The sequence below is a fragment of the Saimiri boliviensis genome, chromosome 2, assembly GCF_048565385.1.
Source record: "Saimiri boliviensis isolate mSaiBol1 chromosome 2, mSaiBol1.pri, whole genome shotgun sequence".
NCBI classification, from domain to species: Eukaryota; Metazoa; Chordata; class Mammalia; order Primates; family Cebidae; genus Saimiri; species Saimiri boliviensis.
This window is the reverse complement of record NC_133450.1, coordinates 150,562,750-150,590,232: the sequence shown is the minus strand read 5'-3', so window position 1 is coordinate 150,590,232 and position 27,483 is coordinate 150,562,750. Positions and strand designations below refer to the sequence as shown.

At 38.3% G+C, this 27,483-nt stretch overlaps 1 protein-coding gene across 3 annotated transcripts in view; it reads left to right on the top strand.

The window, feature by feature from the left end:
- Positions 1-27,483, top strand: part of C2H9orf85 (chromosome 2 C9orf85 homolog) — a 241,069-nt gene that overhangs the window by 133,712 nt on the left and 79,874 nt on the right. The window contains exons 3-4 of one of the 3 annotated variants that reach the window (XM_074394675.1): positions 453-548; positions 14,229-14,361. In XM_074394675.1, the coding sequence (XP_074250776.1) occupies positions 453-548; positions 14,229-14,313 (181 nt within the window). In that variant the 3' untranslated portion in view covers positions 14,314-14,361. Of the gene's footprint in view, positions 1-452; positions 5,871-14,228; positions 14,362-27,483 lie in introns of those variants that run through there. The other 2 variants (XM_074394677.1, XM_074394674.1) reach the window with 2 other exon arrangements.

The following is a 27,483-nucleotide window of genomic DNA, read 5'->3' as shown; positions in this document are numbered from 1 at the left end:
CTAGAGAGCCTGAATGAAACTGTTCTTCCTTTCTGCATCTAGTCTGACAACAATTATCCATTTTCTTTTTCTAGAAAATGTCCTTACCAGGAAGAAATATTTAAATTGACCTACAAGGAGTACTTCTTCTTGTGTGTCTGCAAGATTTTAATACAAGACTGACACATATTTATTGAGAAAGATTTTAGCAGTTGCTGGATGCAACATCAGTGTCCCAAAACTAATTGCTTTCCCTAATAATCATCAATAAACCACTAACAAGCATAAATCTTAAAAGATGTCATTTATAATAGCAATAAAAAGTAAGGAATTTGGGAATTGATACAACAAAAGATATGCAAGATTATGAAGAAATCACAAAACCTTATTGAACACGTATGTTTCTTTGGTCTGCCATAACAAATTATCACAAACTTGGTGGCTTAAAACAACAGAAATTTATTCTCTTACAGTTCTGGAGGCCGGAAGTCCAAAATCAAGGTGTTGGCGGGCCACGCTCCCTCTGCGGGCTATAAAGGAGGAATCTTTCTTGCCTCAGCCAGCTTCTGGTGGGTTCAAGTGTTCCTTTTCTTGTGGTTGTGTAATTCCAAACTCTGTCTGCATCTTCACCTGGCCTGCTTCTTTGTGTGTGTGTTTCCTCCCCTTCTGACCCGGTATTAGACTAATGCTACCTGAATAATCCAGAATTATATCATCTTGAGATCAATAATGACACCTTCAAAGACCCTCTTCCAAGTAAGGTTATATTCACACATTCTAGGGGTAAGAACATGGACATATCATTTTGGGGCCACCATTCAATTCTCTACTCACAGTAAAGAACTTAGTAAATGCAGGAATGTATCATGTTCATAGCTGTGAAGACGAATATTATAAATATGTCAATTTTTGCCAAACTGATATTGACAAGTTGATTCAATGTATGTGAGTTGTAGCTCCCTCAAAAGTTTTTCAATGAAATCGGATCATTTGATTCTAAAAGAAACAGCCAAGGTACTTTTTGTTATTTTATTTATTTAAATTTTAAATGTTAAGTTCGGGAGTACATGTGCAGGTTTGTTATAGAGATGAACTTGTGTCATGGAGGTGTGTTATACAGATTATTTCATCACTTATGTATTAAGCCTAACATTCATTAGTAATTTTTCTTGGTCCTCTCCCTCCTCCCACCCTCTTCCTTCTGATGGGACCCAGAGAAGTTCTGAGTCTGTTGTTCCCCTCTATGTGTTCATGTGTTCTCATTGTTTAGCTCCCACTTGTAAATGAGGACACATGGTATTTGGTTTTCTCTTCCTGCATTAGTTTGCTAAGGGTAATGGAACTTCATACATGATCCTGCAAAGGACATGATCTCATTCTTTTTATGGCTGCATAGTATTCCATGGTGTGTATATACCACATTTCAAGGTACTTCTTAAAAAGAACTGAATAAGGAGGTATGACCAACTAGATACCAAGATTATTTGAAAACTATACCAAATAAGATCATATGTCAGTGGCACAAAGATAACCAAACACATCTATTGAAATGTGATATATGAAAGCTGTGGCATTGTGAATCAGTGGTGAAAGAATGACGTTCTAGTAAACGCTCTTGCAGCAATAGGGTATCTACACTGAAAAAGCTGAAATTGTATCCCTGCTTCACATAATATCCAAACACCAATCCAGATGTATTACAGAAATAGAACCTACTTGCCTTTCATTCTTTTTAGTTCCAAATTTAGGTTCATATTCTTGACCATTTCTTCTTTAATCAGTTCAGACATAACCACAAGTTCTTTCCAGGGGACTTGCCCTATTGTCTTCAATCATCTGAGATCTTCGTAGGATCTGTTCCCTTCACTTCTGATGTGGCCCTTTCTCACATACGAAACATGCTTTAAAACTTTTTTGCCTACATTGTTCTGAGACCAATAGTGACAGAAAAAAAAAATAATAATAATTGACCATGAGGCTACCTAGAAAACCCTGAAGACTCATCCAAAAAGCTCCTAGATCTGATAGATTATAGAATTAAGTTTCAGGATACAAAATTAATGCACACAAATTAGTAGCACTGCTATACACCAACAACGACCAAGCTGAGTATCAAATTGAGATCTCAATCCCCTTTACAACAGCTGCAAAAAATAAAATAAAATAAAATAGAAATAAGCCTAATCAAGGAGGTGAAAGATCTCTACAAGGAAAACTACAAAACACTGCTGAAAAGAATCATAGATGACACAAATAAGTGGAAACACACCCCATGCTTATGTATGGGTAGAATCAATATGGTAAAATGATAATACTGCCAAAAGAAATCTAGAGATTCAGTGCAATTCCTATCAAAGTACTATTATTGTTCTTCACAGAACTAGAAAAAAATCCTAAAATTTATATGGAACCAAAAAAAAAAAAAAAAGTGCTCACATAGCCAAAGCAACACTAAACAAAAAGAATAAATCTGGAGGCAGCACATTACCCAATTTCCAAACTATGCTACAAGGCTATAGTTACCAAAACAGCATGGTACTGGTATACAAATGGGCAGGTAGACCACTGGGACAGAAAAGAGAACCCAGAAATAAAGTCAAATACTTACAGCCAACTGATCTTCAACAAAACACACAAAAACAAAAAATGAGGAAAAGGACACCCTATTCAATAAACGGTTCTGGGATAATTGGCAAGCCACATGTAGAAGAAAGAAACTGGACCCTCATCTCTCACCTTACACAAAAATCAACTTAAAATGATCAATGACTTAAATCTAAGACCTGAAACCATAACAATTCTAGAAGATAACATTGGAAAAACTCTTGTAGACATTGGCTTAGGCAAAGAATTCAGGACCAAAAACCTAAAAGCAAGTGCAACATAAACAAATATGAATAGATGGGGCCCGATTAAACGAAAAAGCTTCAACACAGCAAAACACTAGTAAAAATGATGATAATAATCAGCAGAGTAAACAGACAACTCACAGAGTAGGAGAAAACCCTTGCAAACTCTGCATCTGACAAAGAACTAATATCCAGAATCTACAAGAAACTGAAACAAATCAGCAAAGAAAAAGCAATTCCATGAAAAGATGGGCAAAGGACATGAGTAGGCAATATCTCAGAAGATATACAAACAGCCAACAAACATATGAAAAAAATCCTCAGCATCCCTAATTATCAGAGAAATGCAAATTAAAACCACGTTGAGATACCAACTTACTCCTGCAAGAATGGCCATAATTAAAACATCAAAAAATAATAAATGTTGGCATGGATGTGGTGAAAAGGGCACACTTTTACCCTGCTGTTGGGGATGTAAACTTATACAACCACTGGGGAAAACAATTGTGTAGATTGCATAAAGAACTAAAAGTAGAAGTACCATTTGATCCAGCAATCCCACTACGGGGTATCTACCCAAAGGAAAAGAAGTTATTATATGAAAAAGACACATGCACATGCATGTTTAAAGCTGCACGATTCACAACTGCAAAAATACAGAACGAACCTAAATGTCCATCAACCAACAAGTGGATAAAGGAAATGTAGTATATATACACCATGGAATACTACTCAGCCATAAAGTGGAACAAAATAATGGCCCTTGCAGGAACTTGGATGGAGTTGGAGGCCATTATTCTAAGTGAAGTCAGCTCAGGAATGGATAACCAAATATCATATGTTCTCACTTATAAGTGAGAACTAAGCTATTAGGAGGAAAGGCATAGAAATCATATAATAAGAGTGGGGCTAGCAAGATGGCTGAATGGGAACAGCTCCAGTTTGCAGCTCTCAGCGAGAGCAATGCAGAAGGCGGGTGATTTCCGCATTTCCAACTGAGGTACCCAGTTTGACTCACTGGGACTGGTTAGACAGTAGGTGCAGCCCATGGGAGGCAAGCAGAAGCCCATGGGGGCATTGCCTCACCAGGAAGTGCAAGGGCTCGAGGAACTCCTTCCCCCAACCAAGGGAAGTTGTGAGGTACTGTGCCACGAGGGATAGTGCTGTCTGGCTCAGATACTATGCTTTTTCCATGACCTTCACAACCCACAGACCGGGAGATTCTCTCCGGTGCCTACACTACTGGTGCCTACACTACGGCCTGGGTTTCAAGCCACCCAGGCCCTGGGTGGCTGTTTGGACAGACATTGAGCTAGCTGAAGGAGTTCTTTCCTGTACACCAGAGGTGACTGGAACCCCAGTGAGACAGAATCATTCAATCCCCTGGAAAGGAAGCTGAAGCCAGGGAGCTGAGTGGTCTTGTTCAGCGGATCTCACCCACATGGAGCCCAACAAGCTACGATCCACTGGCTTGAAATTCTTGCTGCTAGCACAGCAGTCTGAAGTAGACCTGGGATGCTTGAGCTTGGTGTTGGGGGGAAATCCACCATTACTGAGGCTTGAGTAGGTAGTTTTCCCCTCACAGTGTAAACAGAGCTGCCAGGAGGTTCAAACTGGGTGCAGAACCCATTGCAGCATGGCAAAGCCACTGTAGTTAGACTGTCTCTCTAGATTCCTTCTCTCCAGGCAGGCCATCTCTGAAACAAGGCAGCAGCTCCAGTCAGGGGTTTATAGAGAACACTCCTATCTTCCTGGGACAGACCATCTGGGGGAAGGGTGTAGTGAAAGCTCTGAGTGTAGCTTCAGCGGACTTAAACTTTCCTGCCTGTTGGCGCTGAAGAGAGCAGCAGATCTCCCAGCACAGTGCTTGAGCTCTGCTAAGGTACATTTCATGCTCATGGATAGGAAGAATCAATATTGTGAAAATGGCCATACTACCCAAAGTAATTTATACATTCAGTGCTATTCCCATTACATTACCATTGACCTTCTTCACAGAATCAGAAAAAAAAAACTACTTTAAATTTCATGTGGAACCAAAAAACAGCCTGCCTAGGCAAGACAATCCTAAGCAAAAAGAACAGAGCTGGAGGCATCACGCCACCTGACTTCAAACTATGCTACAAGGCTACAGTAACCAAAACAGCATTGCACTGGTACCAAAACAGATATATAGACCAATGGAACAGAACAGAGACCTCAGAAGTAACACCACACATCTACAACCATCTGATCTTTGACAAACCAGACAAAAAGAAGCAATGGGGAAGGGATTCCCTATTTAATAAATGGTGTTGGGAAAACTGGCTAACTATATGCAGCAAACTGAAACTTGACCCCTTTCTTACACCTTATACAAAAATTAACTCAAGATGGATTAAAGACTTAAACATAAGATCTAAAACCATAACAACTCTAGAAGAAAACCTAGGCAGTACCATTGAGGACATAGGCATGGGCAAAGTTTTCATGACTGAAACCAAAAGCATTGGCAACAAAAGCCAAAATTGACAAATGGGAACTAATTAAACTAAAGAGCTTCTTCTGCACAGCAAAAGAAACTACTATCAGAGTAAACAGACAACCTACAGAATGGGAGAAAAAATTTTCAATCTATCCATCTGACAGGGCTGATATCCAGAATCTACAAGAAACTTAAACAAATTTACAAGAAAATAACAACTCCATCAAAAACTGGGCAAAGGATGTAAACAGACACTTCTCAAAAGAAGAAATTTATGTGGCCAACAAACATATGAAAAAAAAGCCCATAATCACTGGTCGTTAGAGAAATGCAAATCAAAACCACAATGAGATATCATCTCATGAGGCCGGGCGCAGTGGCTCACGCCTGTAATCCCAGCACTTTGGGAGGCCGAGGCGGGTGGATCACGAGGTCAAGAGATCAGGACCATCCTGGTCAACATGGTGAAAACCCATCTCTACTAAAAATACAAAAAATTAGTTGGGCATGGTGGCGCGTGCCTGTAATCCCAGCTCAGGAGGCTGAGGCAGGAGAGTTGCTTGAACCCAGAAGGCGGAGGTTGCAGTGAGCCGAGATCACGCCATTGCACTCCAGACTGGGTAGCAAGACCGAAACTCCATCTCAAAAAAAAAAAAAAAAAAAAGAGAGAGAGAGAGAGAGATATCATCTCACACCAGTTAGAATGGCAGTCATTAAAAAGACAGGAAACAACAGATGCTGGAGAGGATGTGGAGAAATAGGAATGCTTTTACACTGTTGGTGGGAGTGTAAATTAGTTCAAACATTGAGAAAGACAGTGTGGCAATTCCTCAAGGATGTAGAGCCAGAAATAGCATTTGACTCAGCAATCCCATCACTGGGTATATGCCCAAAGGATTATAAATCATTCTACTATAAAGACACATGACACATGTTTATTGCAGCACTATTCACAATAGCAAAGACTTGGAACCAACCCAAATGCTCAATCAGTGATAGACTGGATACAGAAAACGTGGCACATATACACCATGGAATACTATGCAGCCATTAAAAAGGATGAGTTCATGTCTTTTGCAGGGACATGGAGAAAGCTGGAAACCATCATTCTCAGCAGACTAACACAGGAACAGAAGACCAAACACTGCATGTTCTCACTCGTAAGTTGGAGTTGAACAATGAAAACATATGAGCACAGGAAGGGGAATATCACACACCAGGGCCTGTTTGGGGGTGGGGATCAAAGGGAGCAATAGGATTAGGAGAAATACCTAATGTAGATGATGGGCTGATGGGTGCAGCAAATCACCATGGCACATATATACATACCTATTTAATAAACCTGCATGTTATGCACATGTATCCCAGAATTTAAAGTATAATAAAAAAAAAAAGAATTATATACTAGATTTTAGGGACTCAGGGGGACAGGGAAGGGTGGGAGGGAGGTGAGGGATAAGAGACTACACATTGGGTACAATGTACCCTGCTCAGGTGATGGGTGCATCAAAATCTCAGAAATCACCACTGAAGAACTTATCCACATAACCAAAAACCACCTGTTCCCCAAAAACGATTGAAATGAAATTTTAAAAAAGAATTGATCACAAGGAAGACTTCTAACCGTAGACTGTACTTGATCCAAGGTTTGAAACACAAAAGAAATATAACAGTAAAGTAAGACAAGTCAAGGCAGAGCAATTGCTCAAATGAATTCAGCATGCCATGTTGACGACTCAAAATGCTAAAAACAAAGATTGCTCAAAAATACAGCTTTTCATAATTTTACATTGTAATTTATGTTTCATCTGCATGAATGCACAATGTGTTTTCTTCTTACAGCTAGGCTATTATTAGGTGAGATTTCCGAAGGCAGGGGCTAGGTGACTGAAAAGGGGTACGTTTAACAGGGACTTGTCCAGCTATTTACAGCAGCAGCTGCCTTGACCCAAAAGAGTGTTACCATTCTTGGAAAATGCTTCGGGCTGTTTTTCCTCCCTTACTGGCCTTTCCTGCCCGGTCTCCTTTGCTTGTAACATCTCCTCTTCCGAATTACTAAAATTTGGAGCCCCTCCAGAATTCTTTTCTTAGCCCTCTTTTCTTCTTTATTTTATTTTATTTATTTATTTATTTTTTTGAGACGGAGTTTCGCTCTTGTTACCCAGGCTGGAGTGCAATGGCGCGATCTCGGCTCACCGCCACCTCCGCCTCCTGGGTTCAGGCAATTCTCCTGCCTCAGCCTCCTCAGTAGCTGGGATTATAGGCACGCACCACCATGCCCAGCTAATTTTTTTTGTATTTTTAGTAGAGACAGGGTTTCCCCATGTTGACCAGGTTGGTCTCGATCTCTCGACCTTGTGATCCACCCACCTCGGCCTCCCAAAGTGCTGGGATTACAGGCTTGAGCCACTGCGCCCGGCCTTCTTCTTTATTTTTTAAATTTAATGTTGAAACATTGTAATATTGGGTAAATTCAAAAGAATACATATAGAGTTTTGCGAATTATGAAGCATAATTGTAAAACCAGCCCATTCAGGTCCAGGACAAGAGGGAGGCAAGTCAGGCACTTGTCTTGGGGGAAGAATGTAAGAGGCCACTAAAAAACTCATAATCAAGATAAATCATAGTTTAACACAATATTTAAAAATCAAAATTAATATGAAAAAAATCTGTGGTGAACAAAATACAGCAATTTTAAATAAAGACAGAATCAGACCCTGTACTTTTATATCCCTGACTTAATTGTCATCTTACCCTAACCCTAGCCTTGGTTCCTACATAGGAGAGTAAATTAATTCTTTTTTTTTTTTTTTTTTTTTTTTTGAGATGAAGTCTCATTTTGTTGCCAGGCTGGAGTGCAGTGGTGCGATCTCGGCTCACTGCAACCTCTGCTTCACGGGTTCAAGCGATTCCCCAGCCTCAGCCTCCCCAGTAGCTGGAACTACAGGCACTATAGGCGCAGGCCACCACGTGCAGCTTAGTTTTCGTTTTTAGTAGAGACAGAGCTTCACCATGTTGGCCAGGATGGTCTCGATCCTCTGACCTTGTGATCCACCCACCTTGGCCTCCCAAAGTGCTGGGATTACAGGTATGAGCCACCACACTCAGCCAAAAAATTAATTCTTGACATATCAAATGGCAACCACAATAATATAGCAAAGCATATTAGTTTTTTGCCCTGAATTTATAAGTCTCTCAAAGGTAAGAGGCTATAAAGAAACATGATTTGTGGTGGAAGAGGGTAGAATTAAAATGTGTCAATTTAATAGTTACATCAATGTAGTTCCTTTTGTACTCATTCCTTTTTTTTTTTGTCTTATTGCTTTAGTAAGAATATTGACATCAATATTCAATATTTCATACTTCACTGGAATATACGTAGGTTTCACTTAACTATGGTCCTGACAGCTTTTTTGAAAACAAAAGTAAGAAAAAATGTCTTTATAGTATTAAGAAAATGTCTTAGTCTTAGTTTAGAGATTTCATCAGAAAATGATGTTGATTTTTATAAAAGGCCTTTTATAGATATATCAAACCTATGGAAATTATAATGCATTTCACTTTTCTTTTGTTATATTGATACAATGTTGTAGATTTTCTAAGATTGAATGATCCTTGCATTACTGAATAAAATATTGTCATAGGTAGTATCACTTTATTAAAGTATGCATCTGATTTTCTGGTGCTTTATTTTTGCCATTTCCATCTATATAAAGTAAAATTAGTCTACATGGGGTGTACATGTGTGCATGTGATGTGTGTATGTGTGTCTGAGTGTGTATTAGCTATTTTGGTCAGGTTTGCTATCAGCATTATGGAAATTTTTAAAATAAATTGGTCAGCTTCCCATATTTTTTAGATGCTATAAAATTTCAAATTCATGCTGCACTTCTTATAAAAGGTATGGCTTTAAGCAAGTTGCTTTGTTTTCAAATTTCTTTTGTCAAAATTAAATACTTCAGCTTTCCCAACTTTTGAGGTATGTTTAAAAATTTTATGTTTATTAATTTTATGTTTATATTTATGATTTATATTTTCCTTTAAGAATTTTAAATATATAACCAGGTGCATGTAAAAGATTTTAAAATAAATTATAAATCTGTCAAATCTATGGTTATAGGTTGATAATTTTACGTATTTTGCTTTTTAAAAATATTTTCTTGTTTAGGCTTTCCAGTAGTTTGTATGATTGGTCCTTTTGCAATCTAGCATTTAGGTTAATTTATTGAATATTTTCAGGTTCTCCAATGTATCAACATTATATATTTATTTCTTTTAAACTGACTGTGACAGTTCTATCATACTCATATTGGATCTCCTGGATTTATTCCTCACAGCTCTTTTCCTTTGTCATTTTCGTTTCTTTGTTTTCTTCCCCTAAATTCTGAGAGGATGGTTTGGAGCTTGTGTTCTAATTCATTGATTTGCTTGAAACTTGACAATCAAGTTTTCTATTTCCTCAGTATTTTTTCATCTTAGATTTCCTTCTTTTTAATGGCTACTTACTCTGGTGTCCAACATGCAAAAAATCCTATTCAACTAATCAGAAAGTTTCTAAAATTTTGTAAAGGAGTATTTTATGCCATTATGCAAATAGTCACTCAGATTGGCATCTTTTTTGACTTGCACTACCTTTCTTATTTTCAATTGTATACCGAGTTAAAGATTGAGGTTAGAGTTTGTCAAGTATTGGTTTAAATTCTTTTAGAAATTGTGTGAGTTTGAAGTTCCAGACCACCCAAGATGAGGAGGAGGAGGAAATATTTCAACTTTTGTAGTTTTCATTATTTGGTTCAGAAATCCGGCAGCCTAAGAGTAGACGAAAGATAACAGGAGTCTGTCCCTTTGACCAAAGAGTTTCTTTTCAAAGTTCATGGTGGCAGCTTGATGTCAGCTGGGGAAAAAACTTCATTCTTTTTCTGGTAGAACTGACTTCTTTGGGAGAGAGCTGTGGCAACTCCTTTGCTTATTCTCAGCATGGAAAAACCACAAGTTCCCACTTCTTATGGCTCTGGCATGTTAATGCACTCCCCGGAGGGACTGATTAATGTGTACCCCTTACAAGGCTACCAATAACCTATCGTTACCTCCAGCTCTTACTACTGCACTGAAGGTTACAGTCAGATTTTGATGAAGTCTCTTCTCATTAAATTTCCAGACTACATAGAAACCTGGGGTGATCGGCCTTTCTTCATGGTTTTAGCTGTATGGTCTTTAGTAAAACTTTCTTCAATTCTTAATGATCAACATTGCTATAAGGTGTTTCCTATTTATGACATCTGCAGATTATTTCAATGGAAAACTTAGATGGAATAAAAGGCAGTTAAATGCATCTTCAAGTTGCCATTTTTAACTGAAAGCCATCTCTGCTTTTATGAAATCTGGGACAGCTACCAAATTAACACCCACATGTACTAGTAATGGCTGGCGGAGTAGGGAATCGGGGGCAGAAGATCTATGCTATGTTCTTATTCCATTTCTCATCACCTACAAGCAGATGTCTCCTACAAGAACATCAATTTAGTGGCCAAGAGTATCTTGGAAAGAGGAAGCCAAGATATTTTTCATAATGTGTGGCTTTCCAATATTTTTGGTATCTAGAAGTCACCAGATCACTTAAATATTCAATCATGTTCTGCTGCTTTTTCCATTGTGCAGTGCCATTTGTCAGGGACCTTCAGGAACACAGGTGGATACCTTTATGAAACCTCTGTTCTCTCACTGTAAACCGTCTCACATTAATAAGATTTACCTTCAGGAAGGAAATTCACATAATTCTTCCAATGTGTGGGTTTCTTCTTCTAAGTTTATATGGTCAACATCTCATTGCACATGCCCATCAAACTAGACTAAGGAATTTTGACAAACATTCCTAGGTTGTAAAAGTTATATCAAAGTTTTCTTTTAAAATTATACAAATACATAAATAGCCTATCATTTTATATTTAGGTTTTATTTCTCAATTTCTTTTTTGGATTCTGGCTGGATTTCCTTTTACCTCCCACTAACCACCTAGTGCTAAATCAGTAAATTAGGAGCAAAAATTTCAGAAGCTTAGCATTTGGCCAAAGTGTTTGAACTGCAGCAAGAAGAGAAAGTATGCCAACATTTCAGTTATTTCTGAGAAGCACATGGCAGAAAGGGCACTTGATCAGAAAAGCCTGTTCCTGACTGAGGTTTGATACAGCACTGCAAGGTGGATTTAGTGTAGAAATACCTACGCGGCATGACTCTGAATGTGGAGTACAAGGTCTTACAGATGAAGACTGTCAGGGACCATTGTATTGCCGGCATCTATGAACAAAATCAGAAGCCTTTTAATTTCATAGGTGACTGAATAAATTTGATCATAGTAATAGTGTTTGGTACTGATGTTAAAAGTGGTTGTCAACTGGGTGCCATGGCTCACACCTGTAATCCTAGCACTTTGGGAGGCTGAGGCAGGCAGATTGCTTGAGTCTAGCAGTTCGAGACCAGCTTGAGTAACATGGTGAAACCCCATTTCTACAAAAAAAAAAAAAAGCCCAGTGTGGTAGCGTGCGCCTGTAGTCCCAGTTACTTGGAAGACTGAGGTGGGAGGATGGCTTGAACCCGGGAGGCTGCAGTGAGCTATGATGGTGCCACTGCACTCCAGCATGGGCGACAGAGTGAGATCTTGTATCAAGAAATAAAAAAGTGGTTGTCATTTAATAAACACTTACTGAGTGACTATTATATGCCAGTCACTGTTCTAAGACTAAAATATACCAAGATGCGTAAGACCTCCTCACCCAACAGGTAACAATTTAGGGAAAAGATTACTGTGCAAAGAGAAGCTTATAGAATTCTGGGATTCTCCCAACTGTGTTTTATCTAGCTCCTTAATAAATACTGGTATTTTTAAGTTTTTATTTTAGGAAATTATAAACATGTAAAAGTAGAGAAAATAGTGTAATGAAACTAATATATTCATTACTCAGCTTCAAAAATCATTAATACATTATCAAGCTCTTTATATCTACATGCTCTCAACTCCCCCATCTGTGAGATTATTTTGAAGTAAATCCTGAGTATCATATCATTTCCTCTGTGAATATTTCAATGTATATCTGTAGGAAATAAGGATTCTGTTTTTTAAACATACCCACAATACCATTGTTACCACACGTAGACAAATCTACAATAAATCATGAGTACTGTCACATAAATATTCATGTTGAACTGATTGCTCTATTTAAGCAATTTTTATAGATTTTTTTGGAATTATAATTTAAATAAGGTCCATAGTTTGTGTCTGTGCAAGTGTTTCTAGAGGAGATTCGTGTGTGACTCTGAGTGGACTAAGTGGGGAAGACCCACCGTCAGTGTGGATGAGCATCGTTTAACAGGCTGGGGGTGTGATAGAAGAAAAACAGGAAAGTTGAATTGGTTGCTCTGTCTCCAGGAGCTGGAGTACACTCTTCTTCTGCCCTTGGACATCAGGCTCTCAGGCCTTTGCACTCCAGGACTTACAGCAGTGCTCCTCTGGGTTCTCAGCCCTCTGTACTTGAACTGAGCCACACTGCCAGCATGCCAGCTTCTACAGTTTGTCAGGCCTGCCAAGCATGTGTGCCAATTTCCCTAATAAATCTCCTCTCATCTATCCATGTATCTATGTATGCATTCTGTTGGTTCTGTCTCTCTAGAGAAGTATTACTAATACAGTGGTAGAGGAAGGACTGACCCAAGAGGAACACTGAACTGACACCAGTAGAGTGATTACTGAAAAGCAAAGAAACAAAATTAGAAGGCGATGTGAGCCCAATTTTCCTGAGTTTGTGGAAAAGGCAATACTCATGATATCTAGAGTATAATGTTCCATAACCAAGAGAGCAAATTGCATACCTCCTCATGCCTAACAAGGTATTTAGCACATATAGGACATTTTAAAATATTGAATTGATCTACACCACGTCTTCCAAAATGAATAACCAGGGTTCAGCTATCAGAATAATCAGAACCACTTTCTAAAAACATAAAGGTGTAGGCATAACAGATCTACTGAATAAGAAATTTGAGGATATGGAGTCTGAGAAGCTATATTAAATCAAAGCCCCTGACAGGCACAATGGCTCATACCTGTAATCCTAGCACTTTAGGAGGATGAGGCAAGAGGATTGCTTGAGCCCAGTAGTTCAAGGCCAGCCTGGGCAACATAGTGAGACATCTATCTCTATAATAAATACAAAACTTAGCAAAGTATGGTGGCAAATATCTGTAGTCCCAGTTACTCAGGAGGCTAAGGTGGGAGGATCAATTGAGGCAGGAGGATTGACTGAGCCTAGAAGGTCAAGGCTGCAGTGAGCTGTGCTCGCACCACTTCGCTGCAGTCTGGGCAACAGAGTGAGACCTTTTATCAAAAAAAAAAAAAAAAAAAAAAGAGAGAGAAAAAAGAAAAAAAGGTCTTTCAGGTTGACTCTAAAGCTCACCTACCTATAATTGGAGACCAGTAGCACGTAATGGAAATATAAAAAGAACTTATTCTGAACTACTGGGAAAGTGGAAGAGATCCTATTCCCACCATTCTGGTTAGTGTTTCCAAATTCACTTTCTTTCCTTTGACTATCTTTAAACAATATCCACAAATCAAAGTGGAAAGCCAAGAGATTACTGACGTGGTAGCTGTGTATCATGCCTTCTATTTGAGAATGTTTCCAGGTTCTTGTTGATGTTTGGCAGTGGTGCCAGCACATCCTAAATTAAACAGAATAGCTGTTTCTCCTAGCAGGGCGTTGGAATTACTCCAGCTAAGAACTGATCCAGCAACAAACAACTTAATTTATGATGGTATAAAAAAGCCTCAGCCACAGAATATCTATAAGTAGCAAGAATCCAACAGAGATTGAGGTATGCTAAGTTGAATGTTCTCCTCTCCTTTGTCTGCCCAACACACACACACCTACCTTTTGTTTTCACAGGTTCTCAACTAGAATGCTCAGTAAGAAATCATCTGGTCTACCATGTGAGCCTTTAGGTTTTTTTTCAATGAATAAAATATCCTGAAACTGTGATAATCTCCAAGGATGAAGATGTTTCAACAATCCTTGCAAGGTAAGACAAACTCAAGAAAAAAGAAAAAAGAGTTCTTTATACAGAGATTCTTGATACCATCCATACTCAGCTGTGTTTCTAAACTGTATAATAGACTCGGTAATGAGAGTCTAACCTGAATTCCCAAAGTCATATAGCTCCCGTCTTAAATCAGTTTGGGTTAGCTTTGGCTATGAATGACATAAACCCCCCTCATACTAATGATTTAAACATAGAGATTTGTTTCTGTCCCACAAAAACAAACTCCAGTGGCCAGTAGTCCAAGGCTGGCATGATGAGGCCACCCACCATTGTAAGGAACTCTTTAATTCTTTCTATCCTGTTTCTTTGCCATTGTCAAAATGTGGTTTTTGTCTCATGCTCCAAATAGACTGCTTGAGTTCCACGAATCAGGTCTACAATCTGGCCAGCAGGTGGAACGAGGAGAAAAGGGCAAAACTTCTCTTTTAAGTACTTATCATCAGCTGGAACTGAGCCACACTTCATTGCCAAGAAAGCTGGGAAATGGACTGTTTATTCTAGGTGGTCATGGGGTTAGCTCGCATCTGAGGTTCCATTGCTAAGAAATTACTTGTGATTAGATAATAGAGGACAGGGCCAGGTGTGGTGGCTTATGCCTGTAATCCCAGAACTTAGGGAGGCTGAGGCAGGTGGATCACCTGAGGTCAGGAGTTCGAGACCAGTTTGGCCAACATGGTGAAACCCTGTCTCTACTAAAAATACAAAAATTAGCCGGTGTGGTGGCAAGCAGCTATAGTGCCAGCTATTCAGGAGGCTGAAGCAGGAGAATCACTTGAACTCAGGAGGTGGAGATTGCAGTGAGCCAAGATCATACCACTGCACTCTAGCCTGGGCAACAAGAGCAAAACTTTGTCTCAAAATAATAATAATAATAAGAAGAAGAAGAAGAAGCCAGGGGTGGTGGCTCACACCTATAATCCCAGCACTTTGGGAGGCCGAGGCAGGCAGATCACCTCAGGCCAGGAGTTCGAGACCAGCCTGGCCAACATGGTGAAACTCCATTTCTACTAGAAATATAAAAATTAGCCGGGCGTGGTGGCATGTGCCTGTAATTCCAGCTACTCATGAGGTTGAAGCAGAAGAATCATTTGAACGTGGGGGACGGAGGTTGCAGTGAGCAGAGATCGCTCCGCTGCACTCCAGCCTGGGTGAGAGCGAGACTGTCTCCAAAAAAAAAAGAAAAAAAAGGAAAGAAAAAGATAATAGAGGACAGGTCACTGTTTTGAGCCCATCTCCTTCTAAACAACTATTAAATGCTAGTTTTCGGTGTAGCCTTCAAGAGATAGTCTATATAATTATACAAGTACACGTTGAGCTACCCTAATCTAAAAATTCAAAATCTGAAATGTTCCAAAACTTGAGCACCAACATGATACCACAGGTGGAAAATTCTACATGTGACACCTTTGCTTTCTGATGATTCAATATACACAAACTTTGTTTCATGCACAAAATTATTAAAAATATTGCATAAAATTACCTTCAGGCTATGTGCATAAGGTTTATATGAAACAAACGAATTTTGTATTTAGACTTAGGTCTCTTCCCCCAAATATCTCATTATGTATATGCAAATATTTTAAAATTTGAAAAAACACAAAATTCAAACACTTCTGGTCCCCAGCATTTTAGCTAAGGAATGCTCAGCCTGTACTGTATATATGCATGCATATACACACACACCCCATTTTTTAAAAAATAACTAGAAGCCTACAAATTATACTTCACTGTTTGTGGCCTTTTTCTTGCATAGAATATAGTTAGTATATTACTCCATAACTGTTAATATAGATTTATTCTTTTTAAAAGGCTGCATGTTTCTCATTATAGTGATATACTATAATTAAATTTCTATTAATGGCATATAACTGTCTTTTTGGTCTTATAAATATGCTATCATGGCTATAATTCTAAGTTTGTTCACATGTATAAACAAATCTGTAGAATATATATGTGTGTGTGTATATACATATATATATATATTCCTATAAGGGATTTCTGTGTCTAAATTTTGATAGCTATTATCACATTGTCTCCAAAGTGTTTGTTCCACATTACACTTCCTCCAAAAAGGTGTGATAAATACCAATTTTTTTTAACATTGTAGACTTAGAGTGTGCTATAAATATTTTATTTTTTATTTCTCTGGTAGATGAAAGATACTATCTTTTTTTTTTCTTTTTTGAAAGATGCTATCTTTATGTCACCTTACATGTAATTATCATCTCATTTGTTTTAAAAGCCATTTATATTTTTTGTTCTATGAACTCTGTTCATGTTATTTAATCATTTTTTCATTGGAATGTAAATTTTTCTCTTATTGATTTGATGTCTCTTTATATTTTTTAAAAATGATGTTCTATTCTGTCACATGTGCTGCAAGTGTTTTCCCCTGGTTTATCCCTTGAACTTTATTTTTATTTTTAAAAATTCTGTTCTGTAAAATAAAAAACAAGCCCCTTAAATTTTAATTTATAGTATTTTTTCATGCTGAAATGTATAATTTGTATGTTTCAATATGTTTATTATAATTTGTATGCTTTAAATCTGCTTAATCTTTCCTAGTTTTTTTTGTTTGTTTTATTCTTTTGTTTCTTAATTAGAAAGTTCTTGCCTACTCCACTATTATAAAAGCATTCTTTCACATTTTCTTCTAGTACATTTATAGTTTTCTTTTATTGGTTTAGTTCTTTTATTTGTCTGAAATTTATTTTCTTATAAAAAATGAGAAACAGATACAATTTTGCTTTCTGCTGGGTGGTTAACCTCTTGTACCATCATTCTTTATTAAATAACCTATCTTTTCTACCCTGAATTAAAATATTGTCTTTATCATATTCTAAATTGTCACATATATCTCAGTCTATTTTTGAACTCTTTATTCTGTTCCATTGATCTGTCTATTCAGGCATCATTAACAAACATTTTAATTACTTATAGATTTATAACATATTTTCATAGACAATATGAGGGTTGTTATTTCCATTTAATTTATAAGAGTTAGTTATTTAAAATATTTTAGGGTTTTTCTAGCTAATCTGGCTTGCTTATTTTTCCAGTAAAATTTAGGATCTACTTGTTTACTGTGAAAAAAAGCTCTTTTGACATTTTTGGATAATTCAGTACAAAAGAGTACCTTTAAGATGTTAAATCTTTGACTTAATTTGTATTTGAAAGTATTCTTTACATGGATAATGCATTTTTATTGTTTATCTCTGAGTTTGTACATTTTATTATTGTAATTGGTTGTTTTCAAATGTAGAAAAATAGTTTCAACCATTTTACTGATTTTTCTTATTGTTGGTAATAGTTTTTCAGCACATCTTCCTGAGTTTCCCAGATACACAATCCTATCTGCTGCAAATGACAACTTTTAGACTAAATTTGTCTAACTTTTGACCCTTCAGCCACATGTGGCTCAGGATGACTTTGAATGCAGCCCAGTACAAAGTTCCATAAACTCTCTTAAAACATTATGAGCTATTTTGGTTTTTTTTGTTTGTTTGTTTGTTTTCTCATCAGCTATCATTAGTGCTAGTGTATTTTATATATGGCCCAAGCTGATTCTTCTTCTTCCATTGTGGCTCAGGGAAGCCAAAATATTGGGCACCACTGACTTAGATTCTCATTTCTGATTTCTATTCCCCTCTTTTATTCTTTTATCTAATTACTTTATACTCGTAGTAGTAATTTAAAAAACAAATAAAATAATTTTAAAAACCCTCTTCCTTCAAATAAATATATATTGTTGAAGCTAAATATGCAAGAGGTAATAGTGATGCTATTCTGGCTGATATAAGGGGTCCCTGACACCCACCAACTCTGCCTCTTCTTCTCCCTTATCCTTCACACTGGATTCTGTGTGAGGATCCCTAGGGTTAATGGAACATAGTTTGAAAGACACTCACTGATCTTGTCTTATACTTTATTTTGCCAATGAAGAATCAGATCTACAGAGATTAAAGACCTGACCAAATTAAAAATAATAATAAGTAAAGGCATCCTTTTTTAGGTAAAAATACTACATTATGTGAAATAAATAAATTCAGTCTATTGTTAGATTCACTTATTTACTAATCCACTTGTTTAACAAATAAAAATTAAGAATATAACATTATAGGTTAATAGTCTAGGGGAAGGATCAGCGAACTATAGCCCACAGGCCCACATTTATCTACTCCCTGTATTTATATAGCTCATGAACTAAGAATAAATTTTTCTTAAGTCTTAAATGCTTGAAAAACATTGAAAGAAAAATAATAGTTCATGACAAAAGAAAATTATATAAAATTCAAATTTCAGTATCCGTGAAGTTTCTTTGGACTACAGCCGTGCTCACTCATTTATGTATTAGTTATGGCTGATTTCTTGCTATGAAGGCAAAGTTGAGTAGTTGTGACAGAAACCATACAGCTCACAGAGCCTAAATTATTTACCATTTAGTAAATAGTAAATAATTTAGGCCAGAGATAGTCCAGGATGTTCACAGAAGTGAATATTGTTTCCCAGAGACCATATGAAATAGTGTTTAGGATTGTCAATTCTGGAAGCCCCTCTGTTATTTATTATCAGAGGGACGGACTTTGGGTAAGTCACTGAACTCTTGGTGCTTCAGTCTCTTCATTGCAATTGGGTCTGATAACTATGCTTCAGTTCATTCATCCCCAAGAGGAATTCTGTGGTAGTCATTAAGACTGGTTAGAACAATGCCTGGCCCATACTGAGATGTAAGAGTTAGTTATTATTATAGTGGATAGAGAGTAAAGTTAGAGGGTGGAGTGGGGAGAGGTGTGGTTGAAGAAATAAGGGGTAAATCTTGAAAGACTTGTGAGTTTAGATAGTATTTCATTAAGCGATGGGGCCAGGCACAGTGGCTCATGCCTGTAATCCTAACACTTTGGGAGGCCAAGGCAGGCAGATCACATGAGCTCAGGAGTTAGAGACCAGCCTAGGCAACATGGGTCTACTAAAAATAGAAAGCTGTCTCTACTAAAAATACAAAAAATTAGCTGGGCAGGGTGGGACATGCCTGTAATCCCAGCTGCTCAGGAGGCTGAGGCACAAGAATTGCTTGAGTCCAGGAGGTGGAGGTTGCAGTGAGCCAAGATTGTGCCACTGCATTCCAGCCTAGGCAACAGAGCAAGACTCTGTCTTAAAAAAAAAAAAAAAAAAAAGTTTAGTAAGTGATGAGCATTTGCAGCAGACTGTTACGTTGGTAGCTTCCAGTGAACCACAGCTCATAGTATTCATATCTATTGGAAGACCAGCTCGCAATATATTAACATGGATTCAAGATCTCTCAAAGTGACCGAATGGTCAATGAAAAAGAAAAAAAAGGCAAAGAAACAGTTTTCTTCGAAGCTGGGCCCAGAGGAGACGTCACATAAAGGTGCTCTGTGGATGTCTAAAATTCCCCCGAAAACCTCAGTTTTTTATTAGACTCTTTCAATAGGGGAGAGGGAGTGAGGCCATGCAACATTGTCGTGATGATCATAAAAGTAGAATACATTTGCAAAACTGGTGCACAAAAATCGCAACGTGGTATTATAAAAGCAGAACAATGTAAAGATAACTTTCTGTGTGTCAGGATAGAAACTGTACACCTTAGCAAGAACAGAGGTTAAACATAAACTTATAATTATCAGCAAGAAAAGCCTTGGGCTCACAGCTGCAGGGGGAAAAGGATCTGACACAGGACAACCAGCCTGACCACAAAACTGCAAGAGGAGGGGCCTCCATGCAGGCGTGGAGGAGCAGTGGGAGAAGAAAGACTTTTATATCCTTATCTCAACCACAGAGATTTTTCCTCAGGACACACGCCACTCATTTGTCTGTTTATAGGCTCTCCATGAGGGTCACGTTTCCTTTCCAGGGCCATAATCAAAATGCCTTTCCTGGGAAAGGAATCTGGGTAATAAGCCTCTCCATTACACGTCTGTTTATAAGCTGTCTGCATTGAGAAGCTTATTACATGCTGTCATCTCTCTCTGGCAGTGAGGCTACGTGGCTTGTCTCTTATACCAAGTTCCTGTTTTTACAAGAACAGCTCAGCAGAGCCAAAGTTACAAGTTATAGCTCAGCAGAGCCAAAGTTACAAGCTACATTTTAACTTTTCACATTATTCTTCATTTTCTCAAATATAATCAATACAGTAAGTAACAAGCATCACAAAGTAAACAACTCACTTCGGGGAAACCAAATTCTAAGATAATTTACAAGTTAAAATTCAACCACATTTTTGTTGTTGTTGTTGTTGTTATTTCAGATAGCTTGGATTTTGCCAATTCTTCCAGAAGCTTGGTGTTGCTCATTCACCAAGGGGTCCACAGTGTTCTAAACACATATCCCTGGGTAATCTCCTCTCACAGTGACTCTGGATGTTGCCATTTGACTTGCTTTAACTAATTGGACATTGGCAAATGTGATGCAAACAGAAGCTTGATAGGTACATTGGGGCTTATCCTGCTGAAACACTTTTTCTTAAAATCCTGATCCATCATGTAAAGAGGTCCAGTTATACTGCTGGAGAGACCAAATGAGACATGCATAGCCAGCCCCCAGCATTTTCAGCCATCTCAGTAGGGATGTCAGACCTATGAGTAATGCCATTTTGGATTTCCAGGCCCAGTTTAAGAGTGAGAGGACTGCAGCCACAAGAGTGACCCCAGGCAAGAACAACAGAACCACCACCTTACTGAGCCCAGCCCAGATTGCAAAACTGTAATCAAATATGTGGTAGTTTGAAATTGCTGTGGAAATAGACAACTGAAACATTAGCATTAAGGAATTGTATTCATGGAAATAATCAGATTTGTATATATCGAGGTAACTTTGGTATCAATGTGTGAGATGACATAAGACTAGAAGAAGGGATACTGGTAAGAATGTTAGTTCAGTAATCCAAAAGAAAAAATAATAAAGAGTTGAATTAAAGTAGTGGGAGAGAGGATAGAAAAGAGAGAAACGAGAAGGCTTTCTTTTCTGCTGAGTGTCCCTGCCCTAGGTCCTGCGCCTTTTCTTTCTTGCTTTACTCCCTGATTCTGAGGAGTACATGCTTCAGTAGTTTCTTGGGAAAGGATTCCTGAAAGAGTAAACATTTTGAGATTTTATAGTTGTGAAAATTCAATATTCTATCCTCACATTTGATGATAGCTTGCCTGGATATGGAATTCTAGGTGGGAAATAATTTTCTTTCAGAATTTGAAAGGTTTTGTTTCATTGTCCTAGCTCAATGCCATTCTGATTTGTATACTGTTCTATGCAATGTGTTCCTTGTTTCTTTCTGAAAGTATCAAAGGCTTCTTACTATTAATGGAATTATGAAATTTCACAATGATGTGCTATAGTTCTCTTTTTTACCTTATTGCACTACCACTTATTGGACATTCCAACTTGGATACTTGAGACCTTCAGCTATGGGAAATGTTCTACTATACTTTCTTTGATACTTGGGTTTATTTTCTCTCTTCTCTTTTTATGGAATTTCTATTAATCAGATGTTGAAGTTCCTGAAATAATTATCTAACTTTCATATATATTCATATAATGCTACTGCATTACTGTATTATTTTAACATCTGGTGTGATCTTTCAAATGGTAGGTGTATTGAAGTTTGATGGGCTTGAGCATCTGCAGGAAGTAAGTCCACAGCACCAACGAAATTTCAGAAGTTGAACATATGGGAAAGGGAAGGAAATATATACAATAGGTTCCTGAAAGAGCTGGGAAAGAATGAGGTCCTCAGATTTGCCATAATGGCAAAATTTCATAAGAATGATCAGTCTGTGGTTTATTTTGTTTTGGAGCAATCACTTGTGTATACAGAATAGAATAATGCTATGACTTTGACTTCTTATGTTCACAAAAACTTGAAAGACAACAAAGTGATCCAGGTACAAAAGTTTTAAAAGCAAATGTTTCCTTCTCTCTAATCCTAATTCTCAGAGGTAATCACCCTTACAGGTGGGTGTTGTCCTAGCTTGTGTTCCCTGAAAAGTAGAGCCTGAGACGGGTACTTGAGGACTTAGGTACCGTTAGACCATGTGAAATTCACAAGGAACAAGAGAGAGAGGGAGAGAAGCAGGAAGGGCAACATATGGATATATCATCAAAAGTCTGAGGTTCAATTCCCCCAGGCCTGCAAGAAGTACACTATTTGGCAGTACTTCTGAAAGTTAAACTTACCAAAAAATAAACAAATAAAACAGATTTTTCATGGAGCATGTTAAATACAAGCAAACATAACAGTTCAACTTAGAATTAGCATATGATCCAGCATTTCCACTCCCCGGTATATGCCCCAAAGTATAAAGCTGAGACTCAAAGAGATACTTGTATACCAATGTTCATAGCAGCGTTATTCAAAATATTCAAAATGTGGAACAACCAAATGCCCATCAGCAGATGAATGTATCAACAAAAGTTGGTATATACATGCAATGAGTGGAATACTATTCTGCCTTTAAAAGGAATGAAATACTGACACATGCTACAACACGGATGAACCTTAAAACACTGCGCTAAGCAAAATAAGCCAGAGACAAAAGGACAAGTATCTTATGATTCCACTTATATGAGATACCTAAAATAGGCCAACTCATAGAGGCAGAAAGTAGAATAAAGGTTACTAGGGACTGGGGAGGGGAGAGAATAGGGAGTTATTGGCTTATGAGCATAGAATTCCTGTTGTGGATGATGAAAACATTTTGGAAATGGGTAGTGGTGACACTTGCACAACATTGTGAATGTACTTAATACCACTGAATTGTACACTTCAAAATGATTACAATGGTAAATTTATATTGTGTATATTTTACTGCAATTTAGTTTTTTTGAGATGGAACCTTGCTTTGTCTCCCAGGCTGGGGTGCAGTGGCATGATCTTGACTCACTGCAACCTCTACTTCCTGGGTTTGTGCAATTCTCCTGCCTCAGCCTCCCGAGTAACTGGGATTACAGGCATGCACCACAACGCCTGGCTAATTTGTTTTTGCATTTTTAGTAGAAATGGGATTTTACTATGTTGGCCAGGCTGGTCTTGAACTCCTGACCTCAAGTGATCCACCCACCTCAGCTTCCCAAAGTGCTGAGATTACAGGCGTGAGCCACCATAACTGGCTTACAATTTTTAAAAGTATATAGGATGACTCCCAGACTTGTCCACTTGAAGGCTGTGGTGGGGCTGGGGCATTTATCCATTAGCTCAGGCCGGGCGCGGTGGCTCAAGCCTGTAATCCCAGCACTTTGGGAGGCTGAGGCAGGTGGATCACGAGGTCAAGAGATCGAGACCGTCCTGGTCAACATGGTGAAACTCCGTCTCTACTAAAAATACAAAAAATTAGCTGGGCATGGTGGCGCATGCCTGTAATCCCAGCTACTCAGGAGGCTGAGGCAGGAGAATTGCCTGAACCCAGGAGGTGGAGGTTGCGATGAGCCGAGATCACGCCATTGCACTCCAGCCTGGGTAACAAGAGCGAAATTCCGTCTCAAAAAAATAAATAAATAAAAAATAAAATAATAATAATAATTATTATTATCCATTAGCTCGCATTCTCCATTGGTTGAGTGTTGCTCACTCACTTTTCCTAGGTGACTCTTGTTTGCAAGGCTAAGTGGGCTTCCTTTAGAATCCCCCAAGGCAGAGTATGAAAAGACCAAGATATGCTCTTTTGGTGGACATCACCACTACTGTCAGAGCTTGTGGGGAACCACCTACCACAGCTGTGGCTGAAATCAGAGATGAACTGAGGGTATGCAATCTAGGGCCTCAAAAGTCCTGTGGTACAAATATATGTCCTTTTAGACAATTCTCTCATGCATTTACAGATATACAAATAAGTCTCTATCTATATCTACACATATTTTTATACACTGATAATTTTACTTTTGCAAATCATGCTATTCATGTTGTTTGGCAAACTTGCTTTCCTCATAGATGTATTTCTAGCTTTGTACTTATAGATGCACCTCAATCTGCTTAGCCACTGCAGAATAGTTCGTTGTATATGGAGGTGCCCTAATTTTTTTAACCCACTGCAATTGTACCTTCACACTCACCAATAACAAATGCCTCTTGCTTGGGTCACCAATGATTTTTATATCTCTCAACCCAATGAGCCATTTTTAGGGACTTCTATGGCCTTCCTTTGCTTTCATCTTCTTTGATGTAATTTCTTTGACGTTTGCATCGTGATGGTATATTCTTTGCTTCAAGTCACACATTTTCAGATGTAATTTTAAAAGAATTAGTAAATATGGTGACAGATTCAAAGTCAAATCATAATATAAGATAGAACAGGGATGATTTTTCTTGTCTTTTTAAAAAAAATTTTCTCCAATCTGTTTGCTCCTGAATTTTCTGTAAGCAAGAAAAAACTCTCAGAAATGTTTGAAGAAAGTATCTGCTAATTATAGTTTGCAGGCATGTGTAACAAAATAACATACATGTGGATTATAGCATTCCGTATTCTTTGCTGACACTGAGTGAAATAGACTATTATTAGTTGAGAATTATGTGGGCAGGATATAGATGGAGTGATTTTAACAATTAAGTGAAAAGACATTTTTTTTTCCTTCAATGTCAGTACATTTTAATGTCTCTCAAAAGCCAGTCTTACTTAATTGAAATCATTTCAGGAGGTTTAGGAGTATTTATGTTGAGCTTCTATTATCCTTTAACTTTAGTGTTGACCCTTGGGATTTAGATTACTTGGCATATCATTTGTATTAGTTGGCATGCAAAAAGCACAGAGGTAAAAAACACAGGTTCGGCAATCCTGGGTGCCTCAATCTGTTTAGGCTGCCATAACAAAACACCATACACTGGGTGGCTTAAACAACGGACATGTATTTCTCACAGTTCTGAAGGCTGATTAAGATCAAGGTGCCAGGCCAGATGCAGTGGCTCACGCCTGTAATCCTGGAACTTTGGGAGGCCAAGGCGGGCAGATCACAAGGTCAAGAGATCGAGACCATCCTGGCCAACATGGTGAAACTCCATCTCTACTAAAAATAGAAAAATTAGTTGGGCATGGTGATGCACGCCTGTAATCCCAGCTATTCGGGAGGCTGAAGCTGGAGAATTGCTTGAACCCAGGAGGCGGAGGTTACGGTGAGCGAAGATCTCGCTACCGCACTCCAGCCTGGTGACAGAGCGAGATTCCGTCTCAAAAAAACAAAAAATCAAGGTGCCAGCAGATTCAGCATCTGGTGAGGACCCTGTCCCTGCTTGCTGACAGCTGCCCTCTCATTACATATTCACATGGCAGAGAAAGGGAGCTATTGTGACTCTTCTTCGTCTTCGTCTTCTTCTCCTTCACTAGGCAAAGAACTTTATTAACCTTTTTTCAGACTTTATTCCCAGGCTTCTCCAGCTTAATTAGTTGCAAAGAATGAACTGTGTATAAGCAAAAACCGAAAAGAGCAGCAGTGTTCGAGGGGCTTGGGCTTAAACATGTTAGAGATCTACATTTTATCAGATCCATAAACAAAAATTTCTTTAAAAGCAGTCATAACATAAAATAGTCGCTCCCAGTAACTTCTTCAAGTTTTATTTTCGGAAGTTGACTCAGTTCAGTGTGCCTCATTCGTGGAAGCTTCATCAAAATTCTCCACACGATCTGGAACTTCAGCATCATTGTCCAGTAGCAGCAAGTGCTGCTTTTCCATCCACAGATTGCTTGGGTAGAACTTCCGCCAGTCTCCTTAACGAGTCAGACTGTCTGCACCAAGCTGGTTGAAGACGCTGGGCAGCATTTCTGTCTGCTGCGTTGTCTCAGGATGGCCTGTAACGGTGAAAGTGTTCACTGCCAGAGATGCCTGCACTTTAGGGCTGGTAAAGTGAATCACTGTTCCTTGGTTTGTAAACATACTCACCTCTTCAATACCAGAGATATTGTTTACCCTTAACTTATTGAGGAAGAACTAAAGTTTTTTATCATCTGATGTAGCCGTTCTATAAATCACCTTCTTTCGGTGAGCAGTTTCTTTCCCACCAATGTGCACTCGTGCCTGAAGTTTGGCCAGTTTTCCTGGTTTATGATTGTTTCTTTCTTCTTGTTGGAGCGGATAAGGGGCCGCTCTGGGGACTAGGATTGGTGCTCAGCGGAGAACCTCCAAGTTGCCAGTGTTCTTTCTTGCACATTACACTACAATTCAGATTTTAAATTAATTCTAGCTGACCTCCTTCATACCTAGTACAAGTTTTTAAGACATGTGGATTGAGAAGTCAAAAGTTCTTGTTTTTTTCCTGTGGGATGCTTGAGTAGATACCATTGAACTGACATTCTGTTCATACTCTAGTAATGGGCCAGCTCATTCCCTTTTTAATCCAGGTTCATAAAGTAACCTGTGTACCTAGAAAAGAAATCCTTGCATCATTAGATTGAAATTAACTAGACTTACAGACACAGTGGGTGGTGTTAGCTGGGACATCCAACATGTTAAAGAAGCAGCTTCTGTAGACAGAGAGACATCAAGGAGACATTAAAAAAAAAAAAAGCAGGGGCAAAATGAAGAAAGAAACTGTACCCCAAGAGCTCTTGCCCATCTAGAACATACAGCATTACATTCTAGGGATGCAAAGTATTCTTTCTCAACTTGAGGAATAGTCATGTATGATTCCCCCAGACAGCATGAACATCCAGATGCCTACTCCTCTTAGGGATTCATAGTGAAAAACCACTGGTATTCATAAAAGGCCTCCTGTCAGAAAAAGGTTATTAGAGAGTAACTGGGGAGCACTTTCCTTCAGAAGAGTGTATTCAGAGCCATTAGAATGCCCAGAACTAGTTATCTGAGAGCATTGTAACTGTCGTTGAAGAGACAAAATGGCAGTCATGCTGGGCTCCAATCACTGTTGGCCACTATGGAAACCATCTCTCAGAACTGGCTTCCAGCTGCTTACATTTCACATCCTGGTGACCTCAGGACAAACACAGGAACGTTTTTATGTTATTTTAAATCTTCAAATGCCGGCAGCTTCAGACAGAGTGTCAAGTTACCACCAGATTAATTGGAAATATTTGGACAGTCAAGAAGTGGAAAAGTTGTAGAAATTAATGAGATCTTGAATTCAGAGGTTTGTCCTTTTACATCTTAGCT